General features: G+C 41.7%; 1 protein-coding gene across 16 annotated transcripts in view; it reads right to left on the bottom strand.

The window, feature by feature from the left end:
• The window catches only part of CAST (calpastatin), a 112237-nt gene that overhangs the window by 6620 nt on the left and 78544 nt on the right, over window positions 1-27073 (bottom strand). For 10 of the 16 annotated variants that reach the window (XM_059175521.1, XM_059175531.1, XM_059175527.1 and 7 more), the window contains 15 exons: window positions 25929-26033; window positions 23833-23916; window positions 23307-23354; window positions 22106-22201; window positions 19914-20009; window positions 15970-16071; window positions 15390-15473; window positions 13940-13990; window positions 13741-13812; window positions 9170-9268; window positions 7450-7557; window positions 6090-6182; window positions 5133-5177; window positions 4633-4722; window positions 3278-3349 (listed from right to left, as the gene is read on the bottom strand). In XM_059175521.1, the coding sequence (XP_059031504.1) occupies window positions 3278-3349; window positions 4633-4722; window positions 5133-5177; window positions 6090-6182; window positions 7450-7557; window positions 9170-9268; window positions 13741-13812; window positions 13940-13990; window positions 15390-15473; window positions 15970-16071; window positions 19914-20009; window positions 22106-22201; window positions 23307-23354; window positions 23833-23916; window positions 25929-26033 (1245 nt within the window). The remainder of the gene's footprint in view (window positions 1-3277; window positions 3350-4632; window positions 4723-5132; window positions 5178-6089; window positions 6183-7449; window positions 7558-9169; window positions 9269-13740; window positions 13813-13939; window positions 13991-15389; window positions 15474-15969; window positions 16072-19913; window positions 20010-22105; window positions 22202-23306; window positions 23355-23832; window positions 23917-25928; window positions 26034-27073) is intronic. The other 6 variants (XM_059175522.1, XM_059175532.1, XM_059175528.1 and 3 more) reach the window with 3 other exon arrangements.

Here is a 27073-nt window from a genome sequence, read left to right as displayed (position 1 = left end):
AGAGGCAGGGAGAGAATCCCAAGCTGACTCCCTACTGAGCATGGAGCCCGTGGGGGGTTGACGTCATGACCTAAACCAAATAAGAATTGGAAGCATCATCTTAACTATTATGTTGACTTATCAGGTAAATCCCATTCTGTTTTTTGTTTGTTTTCCTCCTGAGGTTTGATCTTTTTCTTTGATTTGGAACCTGTTCATCCACTGCTTCATTTTCCTTGACTCTGTGTTGGTTTCTCAAACAGACAGTAGTAGTCCTGAACCAGGAGATGAACCTTATTATTCAACCCTGCCCGGGCTCTTGGTTGTCTCTCAAACCTTTGTGACAGGCTCTTAGACAATTTTCTTTTTAGTGGCTCCTGGTAATTTGAGAGTGTGCCATGATCTGTCAGGGTCCCAAAGGGGAGGATCTCTTGTCAGCATCTAGATGGAAGCTGACTGGAAGCTAACGCCTTACACAGCATCATTTAAAGAATGCACATATAAACAGTCCTGTGAGACCACAATCTAAGTCCTGCTGGCTTGCCAGAGCCCAGTGATCTGGGGGTCCTCCCTTTGGTGGCAGTTAAAAAAAAAACTAGCTCTCCAAATGAATATATTAACTACTTTCCAGGAGATCCTGATAACCTGAAGTGAGGCAGGTGGAGACTAGAAAGAAGGTGTCCACCACCCTCTGTCTTGCCAAGTATTTGAACCCCCAGACAAGTGCTATGTAAGATGCCTGACCCTCGGCCCAATGTGTAAGATGAGCCATGACACTTTCACAGAAAGTCTGGGTGCTTCTCAATTGGATGCCTCCATGCTGGACTCTGGAGCAGATGAGTCTGTGTTCTCAGGCCCTTTCTCTCTCAAATGCAGGTCTTAAAAGGACAGGTGCCTAATAAGGGGTTCAAATCCTTTGCTCCTCAGGAAGAAGCTGTGGGTTTTGAGTTCCCTTTTGATTACGGGTCACGGTTCCTGGGGTTGGGTTTATGTTAAAACTATTCCTGTCCTGGGGCACCTGGGTGGCTCAGTGGGTTAAGGCCTCTGCCTTCGGCTTGGGTCAGATCCCAGAGTCCTGGGATAGAGCCTCGCGTCGGGCTCTCTACTCAGCAGGGAGCCTGCTTCCCCCCCCACACCTTTCTGCCTACTTGTGATCTCTGTCTGTCAAATAAATAAAATCTTAAACAAACAAACAAACAAAAACAAAACTGTTCCTGTCCTGCTTCCATTTGGGATGTTCTCATTTGCTAGATGAGTAGGAGTCACTCAGCCAGTTTTGGGCTTTTTTTTCATAGGACATTGTTGGATATGTACCTGGAGATTGTCCACAGGAGAAGGTGAGTTCAGGTCTTCCTAGGTCACCACCTTGCTTCTTAGATTTTTGATGCAGCAGGAGTATGGTTTTTAAACTATAACTTCAATTTCTCATTATAGTCAGAGGATCATAGTACTAACCATTTTAACTAAATTTCTATGTCCTTGGAGTAGGAAAGGATCTAGAAGTTGTCTCACCTAACTTGCATTCTTGCCTTGAGCATGTGGAGTAATTTTAACAGTTTTGCTTCATTAATGCCCAGCTCTAAGAAACTGGACCTTATAACTTTTTTAGTAAGTTTTTAAGTAATCTCTACACCCAACATGAGGCTTGAACTCACAACCCCAAGATCAAGGTTTTCAGCTCTACCGACTGAGCTAGCCAGGTACCCTTGGACCTTGAAACTTCTAATCAGTCATTGGTCTTAGTACATCATTTTACATGTTGCTCTAGAAAGTAGAACTAAGAGTTGTCCTTTCAAGGTGGCATCTAATGAATATTCTGGATCATAGAAACCCTCGGATCTCCTCTAATTCTGTATGCTACTTCCATGTCCTAAGCTTTATACCAACCCCATTTCCTGGCATTATCTCCCCCACCGCTGCCACCACCATTTAAATATGTCTGAATTTGATATGGTTTTTACAGTGCATAACATCACATAAATTGCTGACTTTTTTTCTTAATGGCATTTTTAAAAAAATAACTGGAGATTTACATTTAATGAAACATAGTACATGAATCTGAACTGTCAATGTGTTATATACATAGTAGTGATGTGGGTCTTTAGAGGGGGGAAGGTATAAAAAAATTCACCCTTCCCAGTATTAGCCAAAGGCTTAATCTATCACAGGCTCAACTCTTAATGCTCCAAAGCCAACTACTGAGAGATCAAGTAAACGAAGGATTGATAAGGACCAATGAACTAGCAACCAGCAAGTCATCACTGATCACAGGCAGGGCTCAAGCAGAGGAAGCAGGAATTACAGGTGTCTTAGGGAGGTGAACTTATGGAAGGAATTGGGCTGTAGGCTTATAAGTTGGAGAACTGCTTTTAAAGTGGGGAAAACTAGAAAGTTTATAATACAAGGACAAAGCATCAAAATGAACAGACTGAAGAGAGTTGATTATTGACCACTCAGACAGAAGGGCCATATCAGGGCAAGGAGGGGAGAGGGTTTCCAGTGGGAAGGTTGGTAGAGGACTTTTGGGATTTCGTGCAGAGTGGTCTCAATTTTCTCCATGAAACTGAAGGCAAAGCTAGCTGCGCACACTGGCAGGCAGTAGCTGGAACTGATCATGGGCTACCACAGCTTGGTGGGCATTGCACACCGAAATACTTTGTGTGACAAGGGGGGGGAATGCAAGGAACTTGAATTGGGTTAAAAATGATCATTTAGGGGGGCGCCTGGGTGGCTCAGTGGGTTAAAGCCTCTGCCTTCAGCTCAGGTCATGATCCCAGGGGCCTGGGATTGAGCCCCGCATCGGGCTCTCTGTTCAGTGCAGAGCCTGCTTCTCTCTCTCTCTGCCTGCCTCTCTGCCTACTTGTGTTCTCTGTCAAATAAATAAATAAAATCTTTAAAAAAAAAAAAAAAAAAAGATCATCGAGGGGGCATCTGGGTGGCTCAGTGAGTTAAAGCCTCTGCCTTCGGCTTGGGTCAGGATCCTGGGATTGAGCCCCGCACTGGGTTCCCTGCTTAGCGGGTGCCTCCTCTCCCACCCCCGCCCTGCCTACTTGTGATCTCTGTCTGTCAAATAAATAAACTCTTTAAAAATATTATCATTGAGATTTCTAAAGGACCACATACTTTAAGTCTCTAGAACTTCAATTTCTTTAGCAAGATGTACTCTGGCATATACAGTGCTTAAACTATTAAACTACTATTTTATTCTGAATAGATTCCAGTTAGAAACAAAATGGATAAAAGGATAAATGCCACTCCATGAAGTTGCTACATTGTAGTAATATTTAGAACCGTTTACCTTGGCAGAATCCTTTGCTTTCCCTCCATTCTTGGGTGCTTTGGAGCTGGGAGCAGTTCTCTTGACTCTGTCCTAAAGCAAAGGCAACGTAATGAGGCCATTGTTATCATCAGTCCATTGAGTGCAATTAAATAATGGAAAACTTTCAATATACATAGAAGTGTTTAAAGGTAGAAAGTAAAAAGGATTAAAAATACAGAGGAAAACGTGGGTCACACTGATATTCTGCCAATGTCCACGAGGACATTTGCTCATGAAAACAGCTTGTTTCTGTCAGTACTGGTTTTTATGTGCAAACAGAGCAAGGATGGGATACTCATTTTCTGTGTTAAAGAAAACAAATTTAATAGCAGAAATTATCACAGAGAGCTAGAGGCAAGTTTTCTATAAAAATAAAGTCCTGTTTGCTAAAAAGGCATTATTTACCCAGGAGTCAGAAGCAGGATGCTGAGGGAGTTAGGAATTCAATCACCCAACATGAAGGGGACTAACAATTTAGTGATTGGGAGAGCTGTTTAGTAAGAGCAAAACAAGAGCAAACAGATCTGCACTATTAATTGTTCTGAAAACGGCCATCAAGTGCACTCAATTCACTTTTCTATTTGATTTATATAAGGGTGTATTTACAGGTTAAAGGCCACATACTTTATTTTCATTCCTCTTTAATCACTTGCTCTGAGCACCTGCTCTGTCCCAGGAATTTTGCTAATGCTGACCACAGCTGCTGCATAAAGTGCACCACTCCCTGGTATAATAAACGGACCAAGTATAGCCCCGAGTACAGGAGAGCCCTTCACTGGGTGTGGGCAGGGAGAAGCAGTGAGTGTGCCTGAAGGAGCTGATGCTTGACCTCGGCCCTGAGGGACAGACGGGCAACAGCCATGAGAAGGTGCAGTGCAGGTGGGGGCTGCTCTCATCTTCAATGAGCAGAGACAGCATTATTGCCCAGCACCAATAGTGGGGCCATCAAACACGATGGCTGTGGGGAGGGTACAGCGACATGAAAAACACTTACGAAATAATATTAAGTAATGTATTAGATATGGGCTTGAACTTATATTACCTAAAGGAATGTATCACAAATACACACTTTAATATTTAAATACATATAAATATATAAGTATATACTAGTTTAGTTATATATATATTATATACACATTAGATATAAATTACATTACATACAAATATATAATGTATCATAACATATATATACAGGAAAAGATAAATATGCCCAATTATGTTGGCAGGGTAGTATAATTATGCATTTTTTCAACTTCTCTATGGCATCACTGAATTCGTTCTGCAGCCTCCAGTTCTAAGTAGACACAGAAAGTCCATATGAAGAAGCAAAGTACCTCGGCTGTGTTTGACGTTTCCTTGGGTGCAGGACAGCTGTCAAAATCTCCTGAAAGAGCATCGATGGGGTCATTGTCATCTTCAGGTTTCTGAGATATTAACAGAAATAACCGTGAATAACCAGTGAAGAAGCACAAGGCAAAAATTCCGTAAGGGACGTTTTCCCCCATCACTGAAAATAAGGTATTAAAAGAAAAAGGAAACCTTGCTGACATTCCTTTCCTCAATTTAGACGTGAAATTCCTTACAGCCTTCCTTCCTTCTCTTTTAACAGTTTGCTTAGTATTGAGCCTCAATTGTTCAATCTGAAAAGATGGGTCTGTCTAAACACGCTCTCGTGAGGGCTGGAAGAGAGAAATCACACACCCTACTCATCTTCGCATAGTACCAACCCCAGGGCAGGCATTCAATAAATTCCAGATTTCAGCTAGAATGAAAAAACAAAAACAAAAAAACAAAAAACCATTGTTTATGGGAACATGGCTGCTGTGGTATTTACCTTTGAGTCCTTGGGTTTCTTTGCAGGTGGCTTTGCTGGTTTGCCCTTAAAAACAGGTAGGTTACTGGTTAGACATAGCTCTTTGTAAAGGTTTCCCTAGGTGTAGTCAGAACTTGTAGACTCTCTGGTCTGATGCCTTGCCTGAGATGTGCAGGAAGTGATAAATCTCGAGTCTGGTCGTGGAAGTGAAGGAAACAACTGTTTAGGAACTTCCTGCCATCATGTGTTAAAAATTCAACTTCCAATATTACAAGAAGTAACTCGTGTTTTTTGTCTTAATTATAAAAGCTTATAATACGTTGGAAGCATGTGAGGGGCTGGGACGGCGTACGACTTTTCTTCAGGGTTACAAGTGTAACTCTGCGGGGCCTCACCCATCTTCAAGAGCAAGGACGTTAAACGGCACCGCTCCCAGGGAACGCAAGCAGGGTCAGATAGCACTACCAAAGCAGGGAGGCTTCTAGCAGGGTGCAGAATGGCTACCTTCAGGAATACAGAATGCAAGCAAGGAGAATTGAATTCTTTAAGAGACACTGAAGAAAACACCTCAAGCCCAGGAGTGCTCAGCCCCACCACCAGCAGTAGAGACTGGGAAGGCTCTGAGGCTTCCTTGCTTCTCTCTCCATAGGTGCAGAACGGGTGATTTGTCATCTTGCTGACTTGTAATGCAGAGCTAAAAGCTGAGGGTACAGGCCCACCTGACCTGAGGACAACTGCCTGCATTTAGAGACAAAGGGCCCAAGACCTGACAGAGTATCTTTAGATCTAGCAGGAGGACTTGGGATGGGGAATCTGGTCTCGCCTGTCTTTACTCAAAACAGTGCTGCTGGTGGTATCGCGCATTAAAAGCATTCCTTCATGTCACATTTTTATGCTGTTGTGAAAGTGCGCCTCCTCTTCCTTGGATGTACGAAGCTTTGTGCTGTCTAGCCAACCTCGACCTCGGCCTCCATGTACCTCGTTGTCGTTGTCCAGGAGGTGCCTGTACTCAGGCGGGATGGTGTCATCTCTTTCTCCCAGCTTGTCTCTGTGTTCGGCTTTAGCTCTTTCCTGAAAACATGAAACAGATTGAATATTTGCTCCTTCACGTAGACAGTACTTTCTAAAACCTAGCAGCCAGAACTTACCCTACTTTCCCGAAACAAACACTCTATTTTCTAAGTAACAAGACAACAGGTAACTTCAACAGACATGACTTGATGGGGGGAAAAAAAAAGTGAACCTCAGTGCTTCTACACATCCATCCGTACGTGTGGATTTCTATCTGTAATTTAAGATAAATGATGCAATATCTGTCCTTAGAAACCATGGAAAGAAAGAAAACCCAACAGTATAAGCTATCTTTGGTCATTATGTGAATTTTTTAGATAAAAAGATCAAGTCACTGTATTTTGATATTTAGAGAGGAATTATTTACCACTCTGACATCTCAGAGCAACCCCGAAGGACCAGCTGGCACAGCCAATCTGAGTGAGTGTGCGACTGTGCTGACTGCTTGAGCTGGGGCGGGGGGCGGGGGTGGCGGGGAGCACCTGCTGTTGGAAGCAGCAGCTACACCTCCTTGCATCCTCACCTCTCGGGGGCACATCTGTCATAGATTCAGAGACATACACTCCACACCACACCCTCTCATTTGTCAAATACAGGTCAAGTTCACATCAATGATCCTATAACAGAATGAAGACCTAAGGATCCTTTGAAATGCCCTGGGCCATGGATCTGGCTGGTCACTTAGTTCCTGGTTCCAGGCTAAACGGACTATTGTTAGCATGGACAAGCACTTACTGATGTGCTGGGAGGTATGTAGAGCTAACAGTGTGTGCCTTGCACACGTGCCTCTGCTCAGTAGCAACCATTGGCCCAACGCTTCATTTAGGGCTTTGCATGCAGAGATATGACGGCTCAGGAGGCTCCTAGGGAAACCTCTGACAAACAGGGGAACTGTGCCCCTACAGGCACAGATTATGTCACCCTAAAAAATGCATGCATTTCTAGATGATATACGTGATAGTGCTTTTTGCCAGATCCAAAGACAAGTGAATATGGGAGGAGAACGTAAAGTAAAGCTATACTCTCCCACCATAACTAAGTCTGTGTTCCTGAACAGGACATTCTGCCCAAGCATGTGCCCTAGCATAGTCCTCCTGGAGGCAAAAAATTCAACAGACTACAGAGAAGGAAAAAGTGAGCATGAAGTTATCCAACGGTTCACTAAAACTCCCCAAGTTGGAAGTGCTTCCCCCCCCCCCGCCTTTTATGTGCACAGTAGGATACCCTATGCTACAAAAACCTTTAATTTCACTTATATATTTTTTACCTTGACCTTATCCTCCATTGGTTTGTTGTCGTCAGGATCAGGCTGCCTTTGTCCTAGACTGTCCGAAAGTTGGTCCAGGGCATCGTCCAGTTCTTTGTTGTCGCGCTGCTAAAAAGCCAATGTCAATTAGTCACTGCTTAGCCAAATAAATCAGTCCTCTTAGTGGCCCCAACGTGGCCACTAAGAATTCCATAAACTCCACGAGACTTTCACCTGGGAGATGGGCAGACCCTTGGATGGTGCTCCTCATCTTTCTCTCTCTACACTTGCATGGGCCTGTCTACCTACCCTCTACCTACCCCCAGATGCTTCTTTCCCCTCAAAAAAAAAAAAAAGTCCCCTCCAAAAAAAACGGGGAGGGGAGGGGGTGTTCCTGGCCTGATGTGTTAGAAAAACCTACCTTCCTATGCGTACAGTGTATGCAACACTCCCGGGGACAGTCTGATGTCCCAGAAAACATAGGATGATGGCTGATTCCCACATGTATTCATTTAAGTTAAGACTGGGTTTGTGTGATGTCTTAATTCAAAATATTAAATGAAACTAGACTTTCTGGCAGGAAATAGAATGGGAAAGGGGTCATCCTGATTCATACTGGTAAAGGGCACAGAGGCTCGGGATTGCTGAAGTCCACCCCTGCCTCAGCCAGCACAGAGCCCTCATGTCTTAAGGACAGAAGGGTAAAAAGCAGCCTGGGTCGTGATGCTTCTTCCTTTCTGTGCACGGGCACTTTCATCATTGTGGGCAGACACACACATACACAGGGCATTTTCCTGGTCTTAAGTGCTTCGTTGGAGCCCAGGATAAGAGCTAATCATGGTGGAGCTCCCCACGGCTGAGTCTGGACTTTGTCATTGGGGCCTCTGGATACTTTCAGATGATCCTGAGGCTGACCCAACAGGAGGAAAATTCATGCAGAATCTCCGACTAGAGCACTAAGCAGGCTTTGATGCTACATCAAAAGGAAAGGAAGCGTAGCTGACTTCACTAAAGCCACTTCATCTCCATCTAGCAAATGAGGCACTTGTTCTTATCCGAAGGAGATGGGGATCTGGTTTAGGGCGATCTCTTTGATGTGGTGTGGTCTCCTCGCCTCGATAATGTATAATTGGATACTGCGCAGAAAATTAATCAAGGAAATCTGGAAAAGCTTTGGTCCCACAGAATTGCCTCAGGACATGTAAATAATTAAAACAATCCTGATGTTGAGGTTTTTGTATTGCTATCATGAAAATGACAAAGTTTTCCTGGTATGAATGGGAGGGAAACTACTCTAATAGGACATACTTGAATTTTTGGGAGGAGCCCAAACACTGAGCAATTCCATAAAATAAACCTGAGCTTCAATAATGGGCCATGTTCATAGCATGCGTCAGGAAAAATATAAAGAGGAGAAAATAATCAGGAAAGCTAAAGAATTTGTCAAATCTAATAATTCAAATATATGCACAATGCACGTTCCAGCTCTTTCAATTCTAATAAAGCAACAGTAACATTAAGCTCCTGGACTATGTGTAAAATACTTCATACACATTGTTTCATTTACTTACTTCACATATTCTGTCATCTCCCCAAATCACCAGTCTTCTCTCTTCTAAAATAGAAGGTGCTTGGTCTTCCTAACGATTTTGTGTATTTTCATATACTCTAAGGCAAGGGCCCTATTTTCTTTCTTCTTATTGTTGTTACTATAAAAACCTATTTCGAAAATGCTGCTTACCTTAGCGTCAGGGGGTAGGCCAGCAGAGTGTGTGGTAGGAGCTGGGGTTTGAGAAACCACTTCAGAGATGACAGCAGAAAGGTTAGCATCTTCAAATTTCTTTGTTAAAAAAAAAATTATTCACACACACGTATATAATACAGTACAGCTCATATATACATGTCAGTAATATGTTATATTAAAAACTATGCCTGTAATGCCATCACTTAAATACGTTTTTTTAAAGATTTTTTTTTTTTTAATTTGTCAGACAGGGCGGGAGGGGAGGGAGGGAGGAAGTGAGCAAGCACAGGCAGGGGGAGCAGCAGGCAGAGAGGGAGAAGCAGGTTCCCTGCTGAGCAAGGACCCCGATGTGGGACTCGATCCCAGGACCCTGGATCATAACCTGAGCCAAAGACAGATGTTTAACCAACTGAGCCACCCAGGCGTCCCTAAATACATTTTTTTTTTTTTTTAAAGATTTTAAGAAATCTCTACACCCAGCATGGGGCCTGAACTCACAACCTCAAGACCAAGAGTCATAGGTTCCACCAACTGAGCCAGCCAGGAGCCCCTTAAATACAATTTTTAATACAGCTTTATTACTATTTATTCCCTTCACCCAAATGGATGCACAATAACACAAATCTTAAAAGCAGTTCTTGGGGCACTCTAATGACTTAAGAGTTACATGGTGTGTTGACACATTTTTCAGTGTACGTTTTGGTTATCTGCAGTTTTTCAGCTTCTTCATAATTGGTTGCTCTAATTTTTTTTTTTTTTAAGATTTTATTTATTTGACAGAGAGAGATCACAAGTAGGCAGAAAGTCAGGCAGAGAGAGAGGGGGAAGCAGGCTCCCTGCTGATCAGAGAACCCAATAAGGGGCTCAATCCCAGGACCCTGAGATCATGACCCGAGCCAAAGGCAGAGGCCTAACCCACTGAGCCACATAGGCACCCCTCTGTGTAAGTTCCAACAGTCATTCTTTTTATGGTGCTGGCTCTACCTTGCCAAACTGTCCTGCCTCTCTGGAGCTGCTAGAAATTCATACTGTGAAAAGCAATAAATGAGCAGGCTTGCTTTCTGTGGCCTCCCTTGCTTCAATCAGATATTTGTTACAAATTTATAATTCTGATACAAGGTATATAATGATGTCCCAGTGTTGCTTTATACCTGGTATAGGTTGTGTGGTTTTAGTGTTATTATTTTTTTCTTAATGTTAAATAGTATATTATTCCAGAATCTTTCTGAAATAGGGATTTATTCTCCTTTAACAAATATATGAAATCCTTTACGTTAATTTTTCAATTTTTTCCATTGATCTATAGCTTTGCATTCTGAATCAGAATGGAATTTACCATCATCATATAACTCAAACCCTACATTTTCCTGTTTTTATGCATGATTTAGCTTTTCTAACATATTTTAGAATACTTTTATTGAGTTATATGAAGTATGATTTTAAGTTAAAAAATTGACTTACAAAATGATTGTAGGGATTTGTTGTAATTCTTTAAATACATGGAGTCAGACCATTGTAGATGTTTTAATTTCATGTTCTCAATTTTCTGCTCATCTACTTCTCTTTTCTTTAACATCTGACGTCTTATATTATTTTCCAATCTGTTACTGATGTACAACACAGCATGCACAATGGTATCTACAAACATGGTATCTAGAACCAGAATATCGACAAATGCACAGATGTTCCTTTTTCATACTTGTCATTTATTTTTCAGGTGTTGTTCTTGATTCTTTGTACACCATTAAGCAGAAATGACAATAAAATCAACTTCTTATACTTTTTTCTAAAAGAAATGCCTCTAGCTTAATTCTGAATATTTGATTCTTGAAGTTAAATAGATACTCTTTAATATATTAAGGGATTATCTACTTTTTAAAGGTTTTTATTTAAAATATAAAATATGAATGCATGTGAAATTTGAAATACATCTTTTATATGGACATTACTGATTTTTTCTCTGATACCCTACTATGCTATATGGATTTCCCTATTAAATAAATCTTGAATTTCTAACAGTGGTAAATAATTACTTTAAAATTCTATATTCTGTTTGTTAAAAATTATACATCTACAAATTTAAGTGATACTGTATTAATGGTATTTTAAGATTAGGACCATAATTACTTATAGAAGCAACTATGTAGGCCATGTTTTTGAGAACATGTTTATGTCACATGGGACTATCTGGTATTAAACATTTAAGAGTCAATTTTAAATTTCTCTTAGAATCAACGTTTGAAAATAGTTCTAATCTCTTCAGTTATTATAAATGGTGTGTTTAAGAAAAGGTATTGCACATAGCTGTTTTTAGTAATTTAGCTGTTATACCACTTAGATCTCATTTTAAGTTTTGGGGACACCCGGGTGGCTTAGTTGGGTAAGCATCTGCCTTTGGCTCAGGTCAAGATCCCAGGGTCCTGGGACTGAGTGCCCCTAAGGGCTCCTAGCTCAGCAGGGAAGCTGCTGCTCTCTCTGCCAGCCAACCCCTGCTCCAGCAAATAAGTAAAATCTTTTAAAAATTACTTAAATTAAGTTTAATTCATATGATTACTATTATTTCTACCAATATTTTATAAAATGCTAATGACCAATTATTGATTCTTTCACTCATTTATACTCTCATTTTAAAATCCAATCATATTTTATGTTAAGACTTTTTTTCTCTTTTACAGTTGCTGGTATCTTATATAAAACTTTAGTCAAATCAAGGAACTGTGGGCCAGTTTAGTCTCAGGCTGCGATTTTCATCTCCTACTATACTTGACTGCTACTTTCTTTGGGGTAGTTAGGTGATAATAGCTTATTTAAATGTAAAATAATAATTTATTTCTAATAATAGCTTTATAATAGCTTAAATTTGAAATTCAAAATCCAATAAACATTTGGTTAATCAGATTTCTCTTTTCCTTCATTACTGATGAAGGTATTTATGATAATGTATCTCATGAATACTGCTTTGGCTGCTTATCCAAGATTTTGATTTGCAAATGTCTTATACTTGATTTTTTAAAATAGTCTCTTCAGAATGTACTTCTTGATTTTAGTGATAGCAGTGGAATGTTTTTAACTTTCACTTATTTTTATTTTTTTAAGATTTTATTTATTTGAGAGAGAGAGCAAGAGAGCACAAGCAGGGGGAATAACAGAGGGAGAGGGAGAAGCAGCCCCCGGCTAAGCAGAACGCCTTGACATAGGGCAGGATCCCAAGACCCTGGGATCAGAACCTGAGCAGAAGGCAGACGCTTATCTGGCTGAGCCACTCCAGAGCCCCTAAATTTATCTTTTTAAATATAAGTTCTATTTTATTGTAATCAAAGAACATGGAATGCACAGCCAGCTCTCCTTTGTATTTGAACATTAATTCTGAGTCAGAATATAATACTTTTCCTCCTAAGTTCTTAGGACTTCCCCCAAATACTTTTCTACTTTGACCTTTTAACTTGCCATAATTGGACAATTGGCTATTTCTACTTTGTCCATAATAGATGCTAATAAATTTTTCCCTTTGCCAGATTAATTTTCCAAGATTATAATTTTTAAAAATGGTTATATTATCTCTAGTCATTTCACTGCTATACCTCTTCTTGGGTGGGTATAAAAATTCACTGTTGTATTTTCTTTGAACTTCTAAAAGATAAACCCCAACTATTACAGTAATAATACAGATGGTATGAGGAAGGGAATTAAGGCACTGGTTCCCCCTCATTTGTTGTTCTGCATCACTGTAACGATATGATTCCACTTTCCTGGGATACTGCTCACTTTATATTCTCCCCTAACTTAGGACTCGGAGCCTCTCTGTACTGTAATGTTTGTATGGAGGAGGAAGAGGGGAAGGTCATGGAATGGGGTGACTTTTACTGCCTGGTCATGCTGATTTCACAGGAGTCCCGTGAGCACCATGCAGTCGTTAGTAATCCCTTCTTTGAAGGATTTATTGCTTCATCAAGTCCAAAAATGAGCAACTCCAAAGAATCATTATTTCTTCTAGTTGCTACTCATTCTGTTTCTCGACTGATATTGTCTACATAAGAACCTTGTAAATAGATAACCTAGATCCCACAAAAAAGGTCTGGAATTATACAAGTTTGGGCACTCCAATAGACTTACAATATGTTTGCATATAAATAAGCTCTAACAATCCTATAGTAGAGCAACCTGCTTACCATTACCAACATTTCCTAAAATTTCCAGTAACAAAATTCCCTGAGGAACTATCTGTCCTACAAAGAGCGAAGTTTTCCTAGGAGGTAATTATGGAAGATGATAAATTGTAGAAATATCAACAGAAAAGTTATTTGAGATGTAAATTCTCTTTTTCCAAAGTATACTTGATAAAGAGTACATACGCTTTGGTTTCAGTCAATTACATTGTTGCAAATACCCACTGTGCTGGTATACTGTTTCATGATAGAACACCTCTATCTCAGGGCCACAACGGGCTATAGAAGGCCTTTAATTTTGTGACTGTTTCCTTAGCTCTAAGGTCAGATTCTAAGTCACTAGTTTCCATTTATTTCTGCCACCCTCCAAGCAAGGAAATGAACCAGGAGTTTCAGACTTACAAGAGGTACAGAGTTTGGGGAACCAGCGAAGTCCTTAGATAAAGCATCCAGAAGGAAGTCTTCACTCATGGCCTGTAAGAACCAGGAAATGTATCAACAAATGGCACCCCCCGCCCCACCACCACCAATCTGTTTCCTCTACAAAGGATGTCAGGGCCATGTAAGAAAGATACGCTTAGAGAAAACTGGTTTTGCTTACTGGAAGTGATTCCCTGGGTGTTTTTGTCAGGAGTGGTTTTCCATCTTTATCCTATTTGGGAGAGAAAAACATGGCACAGATTCATTTCCCTTGATTTATCCTGGGGGATTTATCCCAAGTATGAATGCCTGTAAACATTGTAAGGCATCTACAGGCTACATCTGATGTTGTGTGTTATAAACCAGAATCATCATTTCAGGAAAAAAGATTCTTTCACTAGGGAATATGCTCTAATTAATTCATATGGACCAACAGCTCACATGTATCAGGCATTCCGTAGGCATGGGGACTAGAGAACAAACTGTGCAACCTGTGACCTCAGAAGCCCACACACTAGTGTAGCGGAAACACAGGTGCATAGTTGAAGCAGCGTGATACGAGGTCCTGGGTCAGGCCGCATACAGACACGCTGGGAGCATAGGGACACACTCTTCACCTGCTTGGGGGATGGGCACTGCCAAAGTTCCCTGAAAACTGGTTAATTTCATGGGCAATGCATTCAACTACTATGCACTGATGCTGTCCGATGCCCTGTAGTAAGCCCTGGGAAAGTTACAGAAACTAGGATAGACAAAATGCCTGCCTATCATCTGAGCACATCCTTATGGCTCAGAGAGGCCAAGCCTGAGATGACTCAAGTGCCACTTCTGAGAAAGAGGACAAAGTCATGAAATCATCTGCAGCTTTTCTGTAAAGGAAAATTTATAAATGGCACATATATCCCATATATCCACATATGTCCACATATACATGAATAACTCATATATCCATATAGCCACATATACACAAATAACTTGGTGCAGGGCTCTATATATGTATGGTTGTATATAAATGCAGTTAAATATATATACATTTAGTTGAATATGCTCTTAAGTATGCTTAAATAGCAGCATCATATGAAGATGATGGACATGTGCTCTGACCACACGTGTGTGTCCCTGAGTAAGTGATTTCACTTTAACTACACATACAGAATGGGGTCTCTCCACTGTGTCACTTGTGCTGTAGGATCTGTACTTTCAAAACGAATGAAACAAAATAATTATCCTTCTACTTAATGTCAAACAGGCTTCCTTACTTTTTCAGTATATATCTAAGAGTTGCATATTCTTCCTAGGAAATAATTATTCCTCACTTTATTTTTCCTAGTTACATAAAGGTTTTCTAAGTTTTTCTTTGTTTCCGGTACCATATCAAACCATGTATCAAATGGGGGAAAAAATCAGGCAGGTTAGGCACTGGATTTTTTTTCCACTTAAGAGTGAAAAGTCACTGAGGAACATTTTAACTTCACAGCTGGTATGCCAAAAGAGTATTAGCAAACTATGTGGCATCTGAAACATTAAAAACAAGCTCTTTATACTCTAGGCCTGTTTCCATGTCCCTGCTTTATATTTATAAAATTCAGTATTGATTAAAAGAAAATAGAAAAACACCTCAGGCTGTTTACCTTGGCCTCTTCTAATCTATAATCAGGAGGAATTGTTTCTTCTTTTTCACCAAGTTTTTCATGGTCCTCTTCTTTGGCTTTTTCCTGCATCAAGATTACACCATTTTCATGAGTAATACATCTCCATAAAGCGGATGTCTACGTGGCTCCATCCGAGATAAGTAACCCCAGAACATACCTACAGGCCCCTGTGTAGAGTTCCCACAGCTCCCTCAGCTTTCCCAGCCTCCCCTACTTCCACCACCCCTTCCACTTCTGCCCGATAGGCTGAAAGGCAACATGGGGGTGAGGGGCAGCTGCCCCTTCCCTGGGGACTCCTGGGCAGTGGTAATGGACAGGGCCCAGGCAAGACTCAGAGAATGTGAGCACACCCCCCACCCCACCGGCCACCACTAGAACCAAACACTGATGCTTACTTGGGTTTAGGTCATAAAACAGGTATGCTTCCTAATGGATAAAGCCAGACAGTTATGTGTTGTGGGAAATATGGGAGGAAAAAAAAAAAAAGGTGACTAACTTCCTTGGGAAGTGAAGACCACCAGTGACAGCTCCTTTCTAGAAGAGACTGAGCTGCTATTACCTTCACTTGATCCACCATGGGCTTTCCATCCTCTGGATCTGCTTCCTTCTTCCCCAGGCTGCCGGCCAAGGCTTCTACCGCATCATCTGGCACCATGCCTTTCTAGAAGCACATTTGTGGATACACTAAGGAGGTGGTTAATCACTCCTTTTAAAGGAGACTCCATCAAACAATTCAGAAGGGCATATCCTTATTTCAGGTCTAGATAAGAAGTAAATGTCATCTTTTAATAATGTAATTACCAACTGAATTAGAATCTAGGTTCAAGAACCTAAAATGTTAGACATTAGGCCAAGTCTCCTATGTTAAGCATTAAGTGGCACCTAGCCACTTCCGTAATCCAACTCAGTGTCATGGTTTGCAAATAAGACAATGGAATGGGAAACCCTCAGAGCAGAAAGCCAGATAAGAAGTGATCTTTATGGGGATCATTCTAGAGACTGCACAGGAAAGATGTTCAGAAGGGCCTAGGAGCAGACATTCTGCCCCATGCTCTGTGAAATCAGCCTGGCCTATCCTGGAGGTGTTGGCTCGGGCAGGGCCTCTGCTGAGATGCAGACACTCATGCTCTTTACATGGCTTCTGATGGTCAAGGTGGATTCATGCTAATTCAGGGGACTGCCTGTGACCAACTGACCTGAGTGCCACAATGGGAACGGTCGACCTGGGGTCCCACTATTCAAATGGGAATGTGCTCCCTCATAATGTCCTAATGAAAATGGATGAAGATAACATAAATGACATTGGAGGCTAAAAGACAGGAGTAGGGCTAGAAGATGGGACTTGATTTGACTTCTTCCAAACCCATCATGATCCACCCATTAATGGCTCATAAAATCAACAGTTCAAGGGCAGGTCTTTTTTTGTCTGTTTTTTTGATGATAGAAAATAGAATGCATAATACATAGCAAGGATAAGTACTATTCATTATTTCTATTGTATAGATACTGGGTTGAAATATCAATGAATTTCTTATTGCTGCTTTTGCTCCAAAGTATGAAAGCTTCTGAATAAAAACATTTCAAAGTTTATTCCTATAAAATTCTTGGACTTCACAGAGAGTACATATTTGAATATTAGAGTAGAAGTGTCTTTGTTTATATGCCTTAACCATCATCAATGTAAGAAAACTTTTTCTGCTTAGTTGCACTGCAAGAGTTCATCCATGAGACAATGGAACCGGAGTGGAAGGTGATCTATCGCCCTCTAGTGGTTAGACACTGCATAGATTTTATTCCTAGAAGCAACAAAAATCCTTGATTTATCTAACCTGTTGGGATTCTATCTAAAATGCAAGATGTGGGGATGCCCGGGTGGATCAGCTGGTTAAGCATCTGCCTTCAGCTCAGGTCATGATCCCAGGATCCTGGCATTGACCCCACATCGGGCTTCCTGCTCAGCAGAGAGCCTGCTTCTCTCTTTCCCTCTGCCTGCCGCTCTGCTTACTTGTGCTCTCTCTCTCTCTGCCAAATAAAATCTTCAGAAACAAATACATACATACATAATAAAATAAAATGCAAGATGTACAGTGATCAAAGTTTTAACCAAGCAATCTGAATTGCCAGCTTGATCTAAGACATGCGCTCACACTTCAGCTCTGTTTTCTCCTTACTCTTTGCTATAGAATCTTTGGAAACTACTACTTGCTGTTAAGCCTGTTTCCCTTGGCTTAAGAAACAGTTAAAACAGTTAAAGCCTCTGCCTTCGGCTCAGGTCATGATCCCGGGGTCCTGGGATCGAGCCCCACATCGGGCTCTCTGCTCGGCAGGGAACCTGCTTCCCTCTCTCTCTCTGCCTCCTGTGAACTCTGTCAAATAAATGAATAAAATCTTTTTAAAAAAATAAATATACCAAACAGAGGTAGCAAGGCTAGGAAACATAGCAGTCTTAAGAATGAAGCAATCTGGAAACAGGACTAAGGGCTGAAACTTCAATTTCTGTAGTATTTCATGATGTCAAATTCACAACTAGAACTCGCATTTCTGGATTTCAATAAACTTTCTTCTTACACAAACAAGAGACACACGGAGTACACACGCATTCATCTCCTTCTCCTGCTCTTTGCTTCCTTTTGCTCACTAATCCTCAAGCCCTTGTTGCGTCCTCTGACATTTGTCACACTCCGTGGCTACTCATTCTGGCACCCACGGCTGTCACAATTCCAGAAATGCCAACTAACTTCAAGGACGGTAATCTCAGCGACCATGGTCTCCAGAGCAGACGGAGCAGATGCCCAGAAAAGATGGTCAGAAAATGGAAAAGCAGAGCCCTTTCCTGTGCACTAAACATCCAGTGCTTGATGCCTGGAGTCAGGCTCAAAAGGGCAAGGAAGGGACCCTTGGAGGTCCTGGCTAGCACCTGGGGCACAAGAGGTGGAGGACGCTCACTTAGGTCACAGAGTTCTGCTCTGGAATGTTGGCTATTGTCTTTTTGATTCCACTCACCACCTCTGTTCTTACTTTCCTCACAAGCTCATCCCACATTCTCCTCTCTTTTCCTAGTCTTCACCACCGTGGCCTGGGTCTTCGTTCCCACAATGTCCAAGTTCTGGAGCGTACCCAGAGATCTCAAAAAAGAAGTCGTATCCTATGGAAGGCAAGAGGGAGACCCTGACCTTTGAGGGGATTTTCCCTTGGCACCAAGAATGTCCCTGGTGGGAAGAAGCCACTCAGGGCACTCAGGGCACGGGTCCCACAATCTCTTCACCCCGTTTTCTCGAACAACTAGATGCACTAAACCCAACTGCACCAAACGCTTTACCCCTCTGTGCTGGCCTGTCCTTGGCTCACTGTTCTCCTCAGGAAAACAGTGCTATTCCAGTTTCTTAGTGTGATCATTCCCTCCTTTCTGTATTTCCCAATTCCTCCTGAGGGCGGGTCCCTTTGGCCAAGTTCCTCCTGCCCTTTTTCCATACAAGAAAGATCAAAATGTACTGTTAAAGGCTTGCTATCTGGCCACATCCACACTAGATGCTCAAGGAATTAAGAGCAGGAGCCCAGGCTCTGAAAAGTTAAGTGGATTGTTCAAGATCAACTCAAAGCTTCATTTCCCTCACCTGTAACAGACAGATATCAGAACGGGGCTTCTAATATCCTTGTGAAAGTTTAATGAGAAGATATGCGCCTGGGTGGCTCAGTGGGTTAAAGCCTCTGCCTTTGGCTCAGGTCATGATGTCAGGGTCCTGGGATCAAGCCCTGCACCGGGCTCTCTGCTCAGCGGGGAGCCTGCTCCCCTCGCCCCCTTCTCTGCCTGCCTCTCTGTCTGCTTGTGATCTCTGTCAAATAAATAAAATCTGAAAGAAAAAAAAAAAAAAGATAGCATCAAGCATCTACAACCAGTTAACTCTCCAGAGTGGAGGTGCACTAAGTCTGTAGTAAGAAAGCCCAGAGCCATCAGCTGTTACTCTGAGTCCGATTCTACCTGCTAACACAAAACCCACTGAGATCAAAAGGAAAGACACAACTACTTAATTACTATACTTCACACAAAAGTTAGGGCATTCGAGAGAGGCAGGTCAAGAAGAAAAACGGGAAGGCATTGAGTGAACCTCCCTTCAGGTGAGAGTTGGGGGAAGTCCTGCTGGGTCCTGTGCGGATTATCCCACCGGAGAGAGCAGGAGGCCATTCGTGAAGCTTCAAACACGCTTGCAGGATATGGGAAAGTGAAAAAGCGTGATTATCCACAATAACCACAATAAAGGCAGCAGAAAGCCTTTCAGAAGGTGAACGGAAAAACACCACTTGCAGCAGTTTAATTAAAAATTTAAATCGAGCCTGAATTTGTCACACACCATGAAGCCACGAGAACAGGAGATACTAGAGCTCTCTAAGATTTCCCTATTTTGCTAGAATCAAATAGCCTGATGGTAATACACAGCAGCGAGCGCACAGGAGGACAAACACTGTGCTCTCAAGACTTCGCCCTGTGTCCAGGGGATCACTCACCAAGGTGGGTTGCTTGGGCGGCGCCGACTGTATACTACACAGGGAAGTCCGAGACACGGCCTCGCTCACAGGAGTTAGGGCAGCAGGCTGAGAGTCCTGCAGAGAGAAGGAAGCCCAATGAAGGGTTTCTAGAAATGCCTGGTCAGTGGACTGAACAAGAACAGAAAAACAATAGGCTCTCCTACGTGACAGGCTGTGAGCCTGAGTTTCTTAAATGCTGAAGGACTGCTGAATACTGAATCATCAAGGTGTGTTAAAACTCTTCTACCATTATTTCAACTTGGTTTTACCTTTTACCTTCGGTAGGTTACTGAACCTCTCTGAGACTCAGTTTCCACATCTGCAAAATGAGAACAAGGATAGTACCTACATCTCAAGGGTCAACGTGAGGCTTTCAATGAGATAAAACATACCCAGTGCTTTGCATACTACGTAGGAACACTGTAAGCGCAACAAAATCCGCAACTATGATAATGCATATTATTTTTATATAATATATATCATATGCCAATTATGTAACACAACGTTTTTATAAATGCATCATTTTTATATATTTAAGGGCACCTTATCAATTGTAAGTAGGTATGTACAAATGCAAGGGAGTAAGACTATCCCAGGGGTTCTCAAAGTATGTTCCCCGGACCAGCAACAACCAGGGATCTTATTACAAATGCAAATTCTTGGGCCCCCACCCCAACTACTATGGATATTCTGGAGGTGAGGCCCAGCAATCTGTGTTTTATCAAACCCTCAGGTGATCTTGGTACGAAAATCTGAGAACCACTGTGCTATCTTATTTTATCACAGGAGTTCAATTTCAGACAAACTGGTTTTAATCCAGACACTTACAAAAGCTTATCCTATATGTAGGGCGCTCAGTAGATGCTCTTTCTTCTTTCAAAGAACTTACTATTGACTATTTTACTATCTACCATTTACTATTTTTTAGTAAATATATTTAGTATTTTTTAAATATTATTTTTAAAATATATTTAAATATATTTATATTAAATTATATTTATATTAAATTATATTAAATACATTTAAATATACAAATATATATAAATATGTAAATATAAAAAATAGTATTTTTAAACATTATTGAGTACTTTTTAGTAAATATAAATTTACTAAATTTACTATTTACTATTACTATTAGTAGGTAGACATGTCAGAGGGGAAGACCTAGACAGGTAGACCCTGCCTGTGATAAATAACTTAGCAGGGACATATAATGAACAACAGAGCCCCGGGTGTGGTGTATTCTGTAGGAACGTTTGGAAGAGAGGTAACCTTTGGGGAGGGAAGAGGAGGAGACAAAGGCTATTTTGAGAAGAGCTTTAAAGGCATGACTGACATTTTAGATGACCCCAAATTAGGAGGGAAGATTATTCCACACAGGAGGACCCCATGAGAAAAGCCAAGGACTCACACACACAATTATTGTCACAGTTTAGTAATGGAAGGATACACCTTGGTAGGGACGGAAGCTGAGGCCAGAGCACATTAGCAGGGACTTTTATTCTGTGGGCAATGGGGAGCTTCCGAGGACTGGAGCAGGGGAATGATGTGGCTACTAACATGCTTGCTTGGGAAGCACTAACTTTAGGGGCATAGGAGAGGGACTGAAATGAGACTGTTGACAGAGGCCCCTGCCACCACGAGGTGAATGCTGATGACAACTTGAACTAGGTCAGTGTCTGGAGGAGGAACAGAAAGGAAAGCAGGCGTGTGAACGCTTTCCTGAAGGGATTATTATAGGACTCCCATTGTAAGAATATCAGGGTCCGTTTGGGAAAAGAAAGAACATCTAGAAAAAGCCAAGATGAAAACTGCCTGCAGGGACGCCTGGATGGCTCCATGGGTGGAACATCTGCCTCCGGCTCAGGTCCTGTTCCCAGGGTCCTGGGATCGACTCCTGCATCAGGCTCCTCGCTCAGTGGAGATCCTGCTTCTCTCTCTGCCTGCCGCTCCCCCTGCTTCTTCTCTCTCTCCATCTCCCTTTCTCTCTGACCAGTAAATAAATAAAATCTTTTACAAAAGAAAAGAAAACTGCCTATAAAAGAGATGGCACAAACGTTCTCCATCAACTCCTTCATGCTAAAATCATTTGGGCCTCACATTTTTCAGATTATAGACAAGTATTTTTTTAAAAACCACAGAATTAGAGACATGTATTTTTAGAAACATACTTCTGTTTTTTCAGATGGCTTAGATCGTTTTCCTTTACTTTTAGGCTGGTTAAAATCTTCTGAAAGTTCATCAATGAGTTCTGATTCACTCAGGGGCTGTAATATAAGAAACATTACATTATGAAGGGACTACTTTTTTTTGTTAAAAACAAGGTTTTCAAAGAATTTTTTTGTTAACACACATTAGGCCATACTTTGGGATCTAAAACCAAAATTTGGGGGATATTTTTAAAATTTAAAATGTAAGCTAAAAGTCATGCTATACCTAAGGAATACTGGACACCCGAGTATCACAGAAGTGTTTATGATTCATTTAGTCCAAAGTTTTCCTGATCTTTCAATTTCCGAAGGATTCTGTTCAAATAAAACTGCCTATTCTTTCCGATGAAGATCTGTATTAGTTTCCTTCTTAGGTGATTTTTTTTTTTAAACTATTTCCTAGTGACTTCCTTCTGACCAGCTCAGAAAACATGGGTCATATACTCCTTTCCTAAGACTGTCTGGGAACTGGGCAGGAAAGTTCTCCTATCCCTAGTTCCTTCAGATAAAATTCATCTAGAGCATGTGGGAATTTTGACGGCTACCAGTCATCTATAACAGAACTGTTGTGACTGAAAAGCCATGCCTCTATGTTGGACAGCCTGAATTCTGGGTCCTGGCTTTGCTCTTTTCTAGCTGTGTAACCTTGGACTGTTCAAGATGGCTCTGTTTCCTCACATGTAAAATGAGAATGATAAGGGTGCCTTTTGCATTCAGTGAGGACCCAACAAGGTAACACATTGACAAGCATCCTGTGCAATGTCAGCCACGTCATAAGTGATTGATAAATGTTGCTGCTTATTTTTATCTTAACTGGCAACTATATGGCTTAAGGGAAGGCAGAGTAGAATCATTAGAGTAGCTGATGTCATGATGCCAAACCTGAACCATCCTGACCTCAGCTCCCAACATCCAGCGAATGTCACCTAGAAACCCACAACATTCTAGTCATCATTCATGAGGAGAATCATCATTAGAATATGTGTAAAGGAATCAGAGATATGAGCCAAGGATCACCATCACAAGTTCCCCTTTCTTCAATACTAGGTTGGCATTCGAGTCTCCATAGGGAAATTCTGTCAAAATTATCACAACTCATCCACTCATACTCATATCACAACTCAGTTTTGTTTTTTGATTATTGGAAGAATCATTTCCTAACCTTGGATTTTTCTTCATGCTCTGGCAATAGTGGTTTTCCATCTTTATCCTGAAAATAAAATAGAAAATTCACTGAAAATGAAATAAAACACTCTTTTCATGGCCTGTTAAGTTTGTTTTTAAGGAAGGATATGAGAAGAGAATTTTTTTTTTCTTCTATTTGAGTGATCTGGTTTTGGGTGATTTCTTCTATTCGAGTGAAAAAAATTCTCAGGGTTCTTTTTTTTTTCTTATCAAGGATCAGAATAAAGAGTTGAACTATTTAAAAAAAAAAAAAAAAAGAAATCTCTGTTCTCCAACCCAGGGGAAGAGGTAGATCTCATTCCTACAATTGTTTTCATTTTCTGGAGACAGGGGTTCATAATCCTGGGTATTTCTAAAAGGGAAAAACTTCCCACATATAAGCACATATGAGAATCGAAACATTTTCCATCATGTATTTGTGTGTATTTTTTCAAAGAAAAATTACAGAAATGGTTAGTCCACCACCCTCACTTTAAACCAAGACCAACAACAATAAAATGTACCGTGGCTGGTTTTAATCTGTACTCTGATGGGACGGTTTCCTCATCTTCACCACACTTCTTTAGTTTCTCTTCTTTGGCTTTTGCCTGATCAAAATGGAGGCGGGGAATAAACACAGAACAGATTGGTAAGGCAGATAAGAAGATATCACTTCACGTACTTCATGAGTGATGCAGTGAAAACTGTACCAGATTCCAGTGTGTCTATGTGCTTTGTCGACTGGCGAGCACAAGACCGTGCTAAGTGCTGGCTGTGAAGGTGAATCAGGTATCATATAATGATACCGATTTTCTGTTATGATATAAGAATGGTGAGTAGGTATGGATGCCTTCTCTGAAGCATCACACAGCTTTTCCAAGGAGACCATCTAGTGTGGAATGTACTGGAATGGCTCTGGACTCCTATGGGATATGCAACTTAACGAGGCTTATCAAAACACCACACTATCCGGGAAGTAATACATTCACTACTGGGGTTAAAAATTAAGCCTAAGAATTCACAGGACTGGAAGATCTTAGGAATTATTTATACTTTGTACATAATTAAAAAGGAAAACTAGTGGAAAACAGCAGCAAAGAATGTGGAAACTAGTAGAAAGAACAATTCATTCAGTTAAAATTTTAGCTGACTGCGGTGGAGGTCTTCTAGAGGAAATCTAGTACATTTATATGCATACCCAAAACTACTCACCCCAGCTGCTTAAGAAGTCATTTCTATGTAACATTTTTTACTTTTATTGATCTGATTTTAGTTGCTCTAAGATTCTGTTCTGAGATTTAACGTTATACCTTCCCACCCCAAATTACTGTCTTACTAAATCTCACCAATTACGAGTAAAAAGCCTGAAGCAAAAGGGCAAGGGGATCACTGTCCTGGAGCTCTCTGGGGGCAGAACAGCACAATTCCACCTGGTCTGACACCCCCACCCCACCCCAGGGTTTGGCCAGGACCACCCTCTCCCTGAGACATCTGGTCTAGGCGGCTGCTCTAATTAGGTGTCTTGCATTAGGTGTCTTGCATAGGAAAGTTCCCCTTCTTTTCAATACATTACTTGGTCTTGGAGGACAAGGACTGCTTCCCCCGCTCCCTTGTGTTCGCCTTCACAAAGCTTGTCGTGCCACACTGTGCCCAGTAAGCCCTCAAAGAAAGCTGAAGATAGAAACTGGCCCATTTTGGACCAGAGGAGTCCTAGACTCAGGGAGAGTTGCTGGGCGTCGTGAGACTCACCTTCCTCAGTGGTTCAGAACAGGAAGTGACAGCAGAGGCAGCAGCATTGTGACAGCAACACCTGCCAGTGCCCCTCCCTGCGCTGATAGGCTGGTGCTCCTCAGGGTCCCCTGGACTAGATTTCCATGTCCCCCAACTCCACTGCCTCGTTGGCAATGCCCACGGACAACTCCCTCTTTTCCCTCCTCTTCCATCCCAGATGACTCAGTTGAAAAACTCTTTACAAACTGTAATTTAACGTCAGAACGCTTCTCACCAAATATAAACTTGCTTTGGCTCAGAAGACTTGTTAAGATGTTGAAGTGTGGTGGGATAAATACCACCCCGGCATCACACTCGGCGCACACAGGAACTCCAGTTATAGAGTTAATTGTTGCTTGATTTCATTCTAATTTGAGACATGATTTTCCACATTTTTCTCCATAGTTATAAAAAGAAGGCTCTCTCTGTCCCATCGACAGCATTCTCCCTCCTTCCTTACGAAGAGAAGCACCTGGCACCCTTCTGAAAATATGAATTTCCACATCCCCAAGGGCAGACAAACTTATTCCCCACCAGGCCCCTGCCTCCATGTTATCTCGGTTCATCAGGTGTCACTGAAGCAGTGGCAGAGGGGACTAGCATCCACTTTGTAAGTATTAAAAGTCTAGATGGTTTATAAGACATACTCTCAACGACCCTTCTTGGTTGCTAACTACCTAGGAACGAAGATCTGAGTTAACCAGACTCTAAAAGTAAGACAGAATGAAGAGCAGTTGGTCTTTTATCTCCAATAAAGAAAAGCTGTGTGAGAATTCTAAACACGCACACCGCATTTAGTTTCATAACCTGCAGACTGACAAGCTCTATACACCAACTCCAAGGTCAGTACCTCATCGACTTCCTTAATGGAGCTGAGGTCGAGCTCGGGTTCTGGCTTCCGGCTGCCCAGCGACGCTGAAAGAGCCTCCAGTGCTTCGTCACTCATTGCGTCCTGCTGAAAAGGAAAAGTTCTGTGCATTAGAAAAGAGAACATCTCCTCAGCCTGAACCATCCGTCCACTACTTTGTGAAACCCCAATTTCAAATGTAGGAGCCGTGGATAAGGGAAGGACTTTCGGAAGGCAATGTTATCTGAAACCCAGCGGGAGAGAGAAAGAGAAGAGAATTACCAGTGAGAGAAACTAGGACTGAGACACTTCTGGAGTGCCTTACAGGGCGTGTACCCTCACAGGCACACTTCACCCCTTAGTTATCAAGCTATAACTATGATAATATTACTATGAAATACTTGTATCAAAAGAAAAGCTGTAAGAAGTCAACTTTCACTTTTCTGGTATTTTTTTTTTTTTTTAACGTGTCTCTAAAAATAATTTCAGCAACCCTGTCCCTTAGCAAACTAGCTAAGCCCAGGAAGCTGGGAAACCCGGAGTGGTCCCCGCAGCCTTCTCTGAAGGCACAATGGCTGATGGCTGTGGGAACTCCCACTCTCAGGGTGTGGTGCTGTCAGGGCTGTGCTGAGCCCACCAGATAAAAATAAACTGTCCCCTGCAGGAATGGAGAGACAGAGCAGATCCAACAGACACTGCCCCCCTTCAGGTCTGTGCTGTCAGCAGACAGAGCCCGCTTTCTCACCCAGCCTAGAGCTGCAGGACCGACGTGCCAGCTTCATGACAATTAAGTTATCATGGTTCAGAGAAGTGAACAGAAGCAGCTAGGAAAATGTCCCACTGGTGACCCACAGGTCAAACACCATTTAAAAGGTCACTGAAGATTTACATCCTGAGAGTACCATTTTTGGGGGGTCTTGTCTTCCTATGTTTTTTTTTTTTTAATGGTGAGAGACTCTTGTTTCACAACCAAGAAAAGTGTGTTGCCATCGTGAACAGCACTTGTAGAAACACAGAAGGCCTGCCTGGAGATAATCCACAGAACCCTGACCAGGTCCACTGGTCCACACAGACCAGAAGAGAAAAAGATGCTCCCCATCATGAACAATGCTCTGGGGGGATTATCCCGAATCAGCTCCTTCAGCCTC

Source organism: Mustela lutreola, chromosome 5, assembly GCF_030435805.1.
Source record: "Mustela lutreola isolate mMusLut2 chromosome 5, mMusLut2.pri, whole genome shotgun sequence".
Lineage (NCBI taxonomy): Eukaryota > Metazoa > Chordata > Mammalia > Carnivora > Mustelidae > Mustela > Mustela lutreola.
The sequence above is the reverse complement of the archived record's forward strand: the minus strand, read 5'-3'. Positions and strand labels throughout refer to the sequence as shown.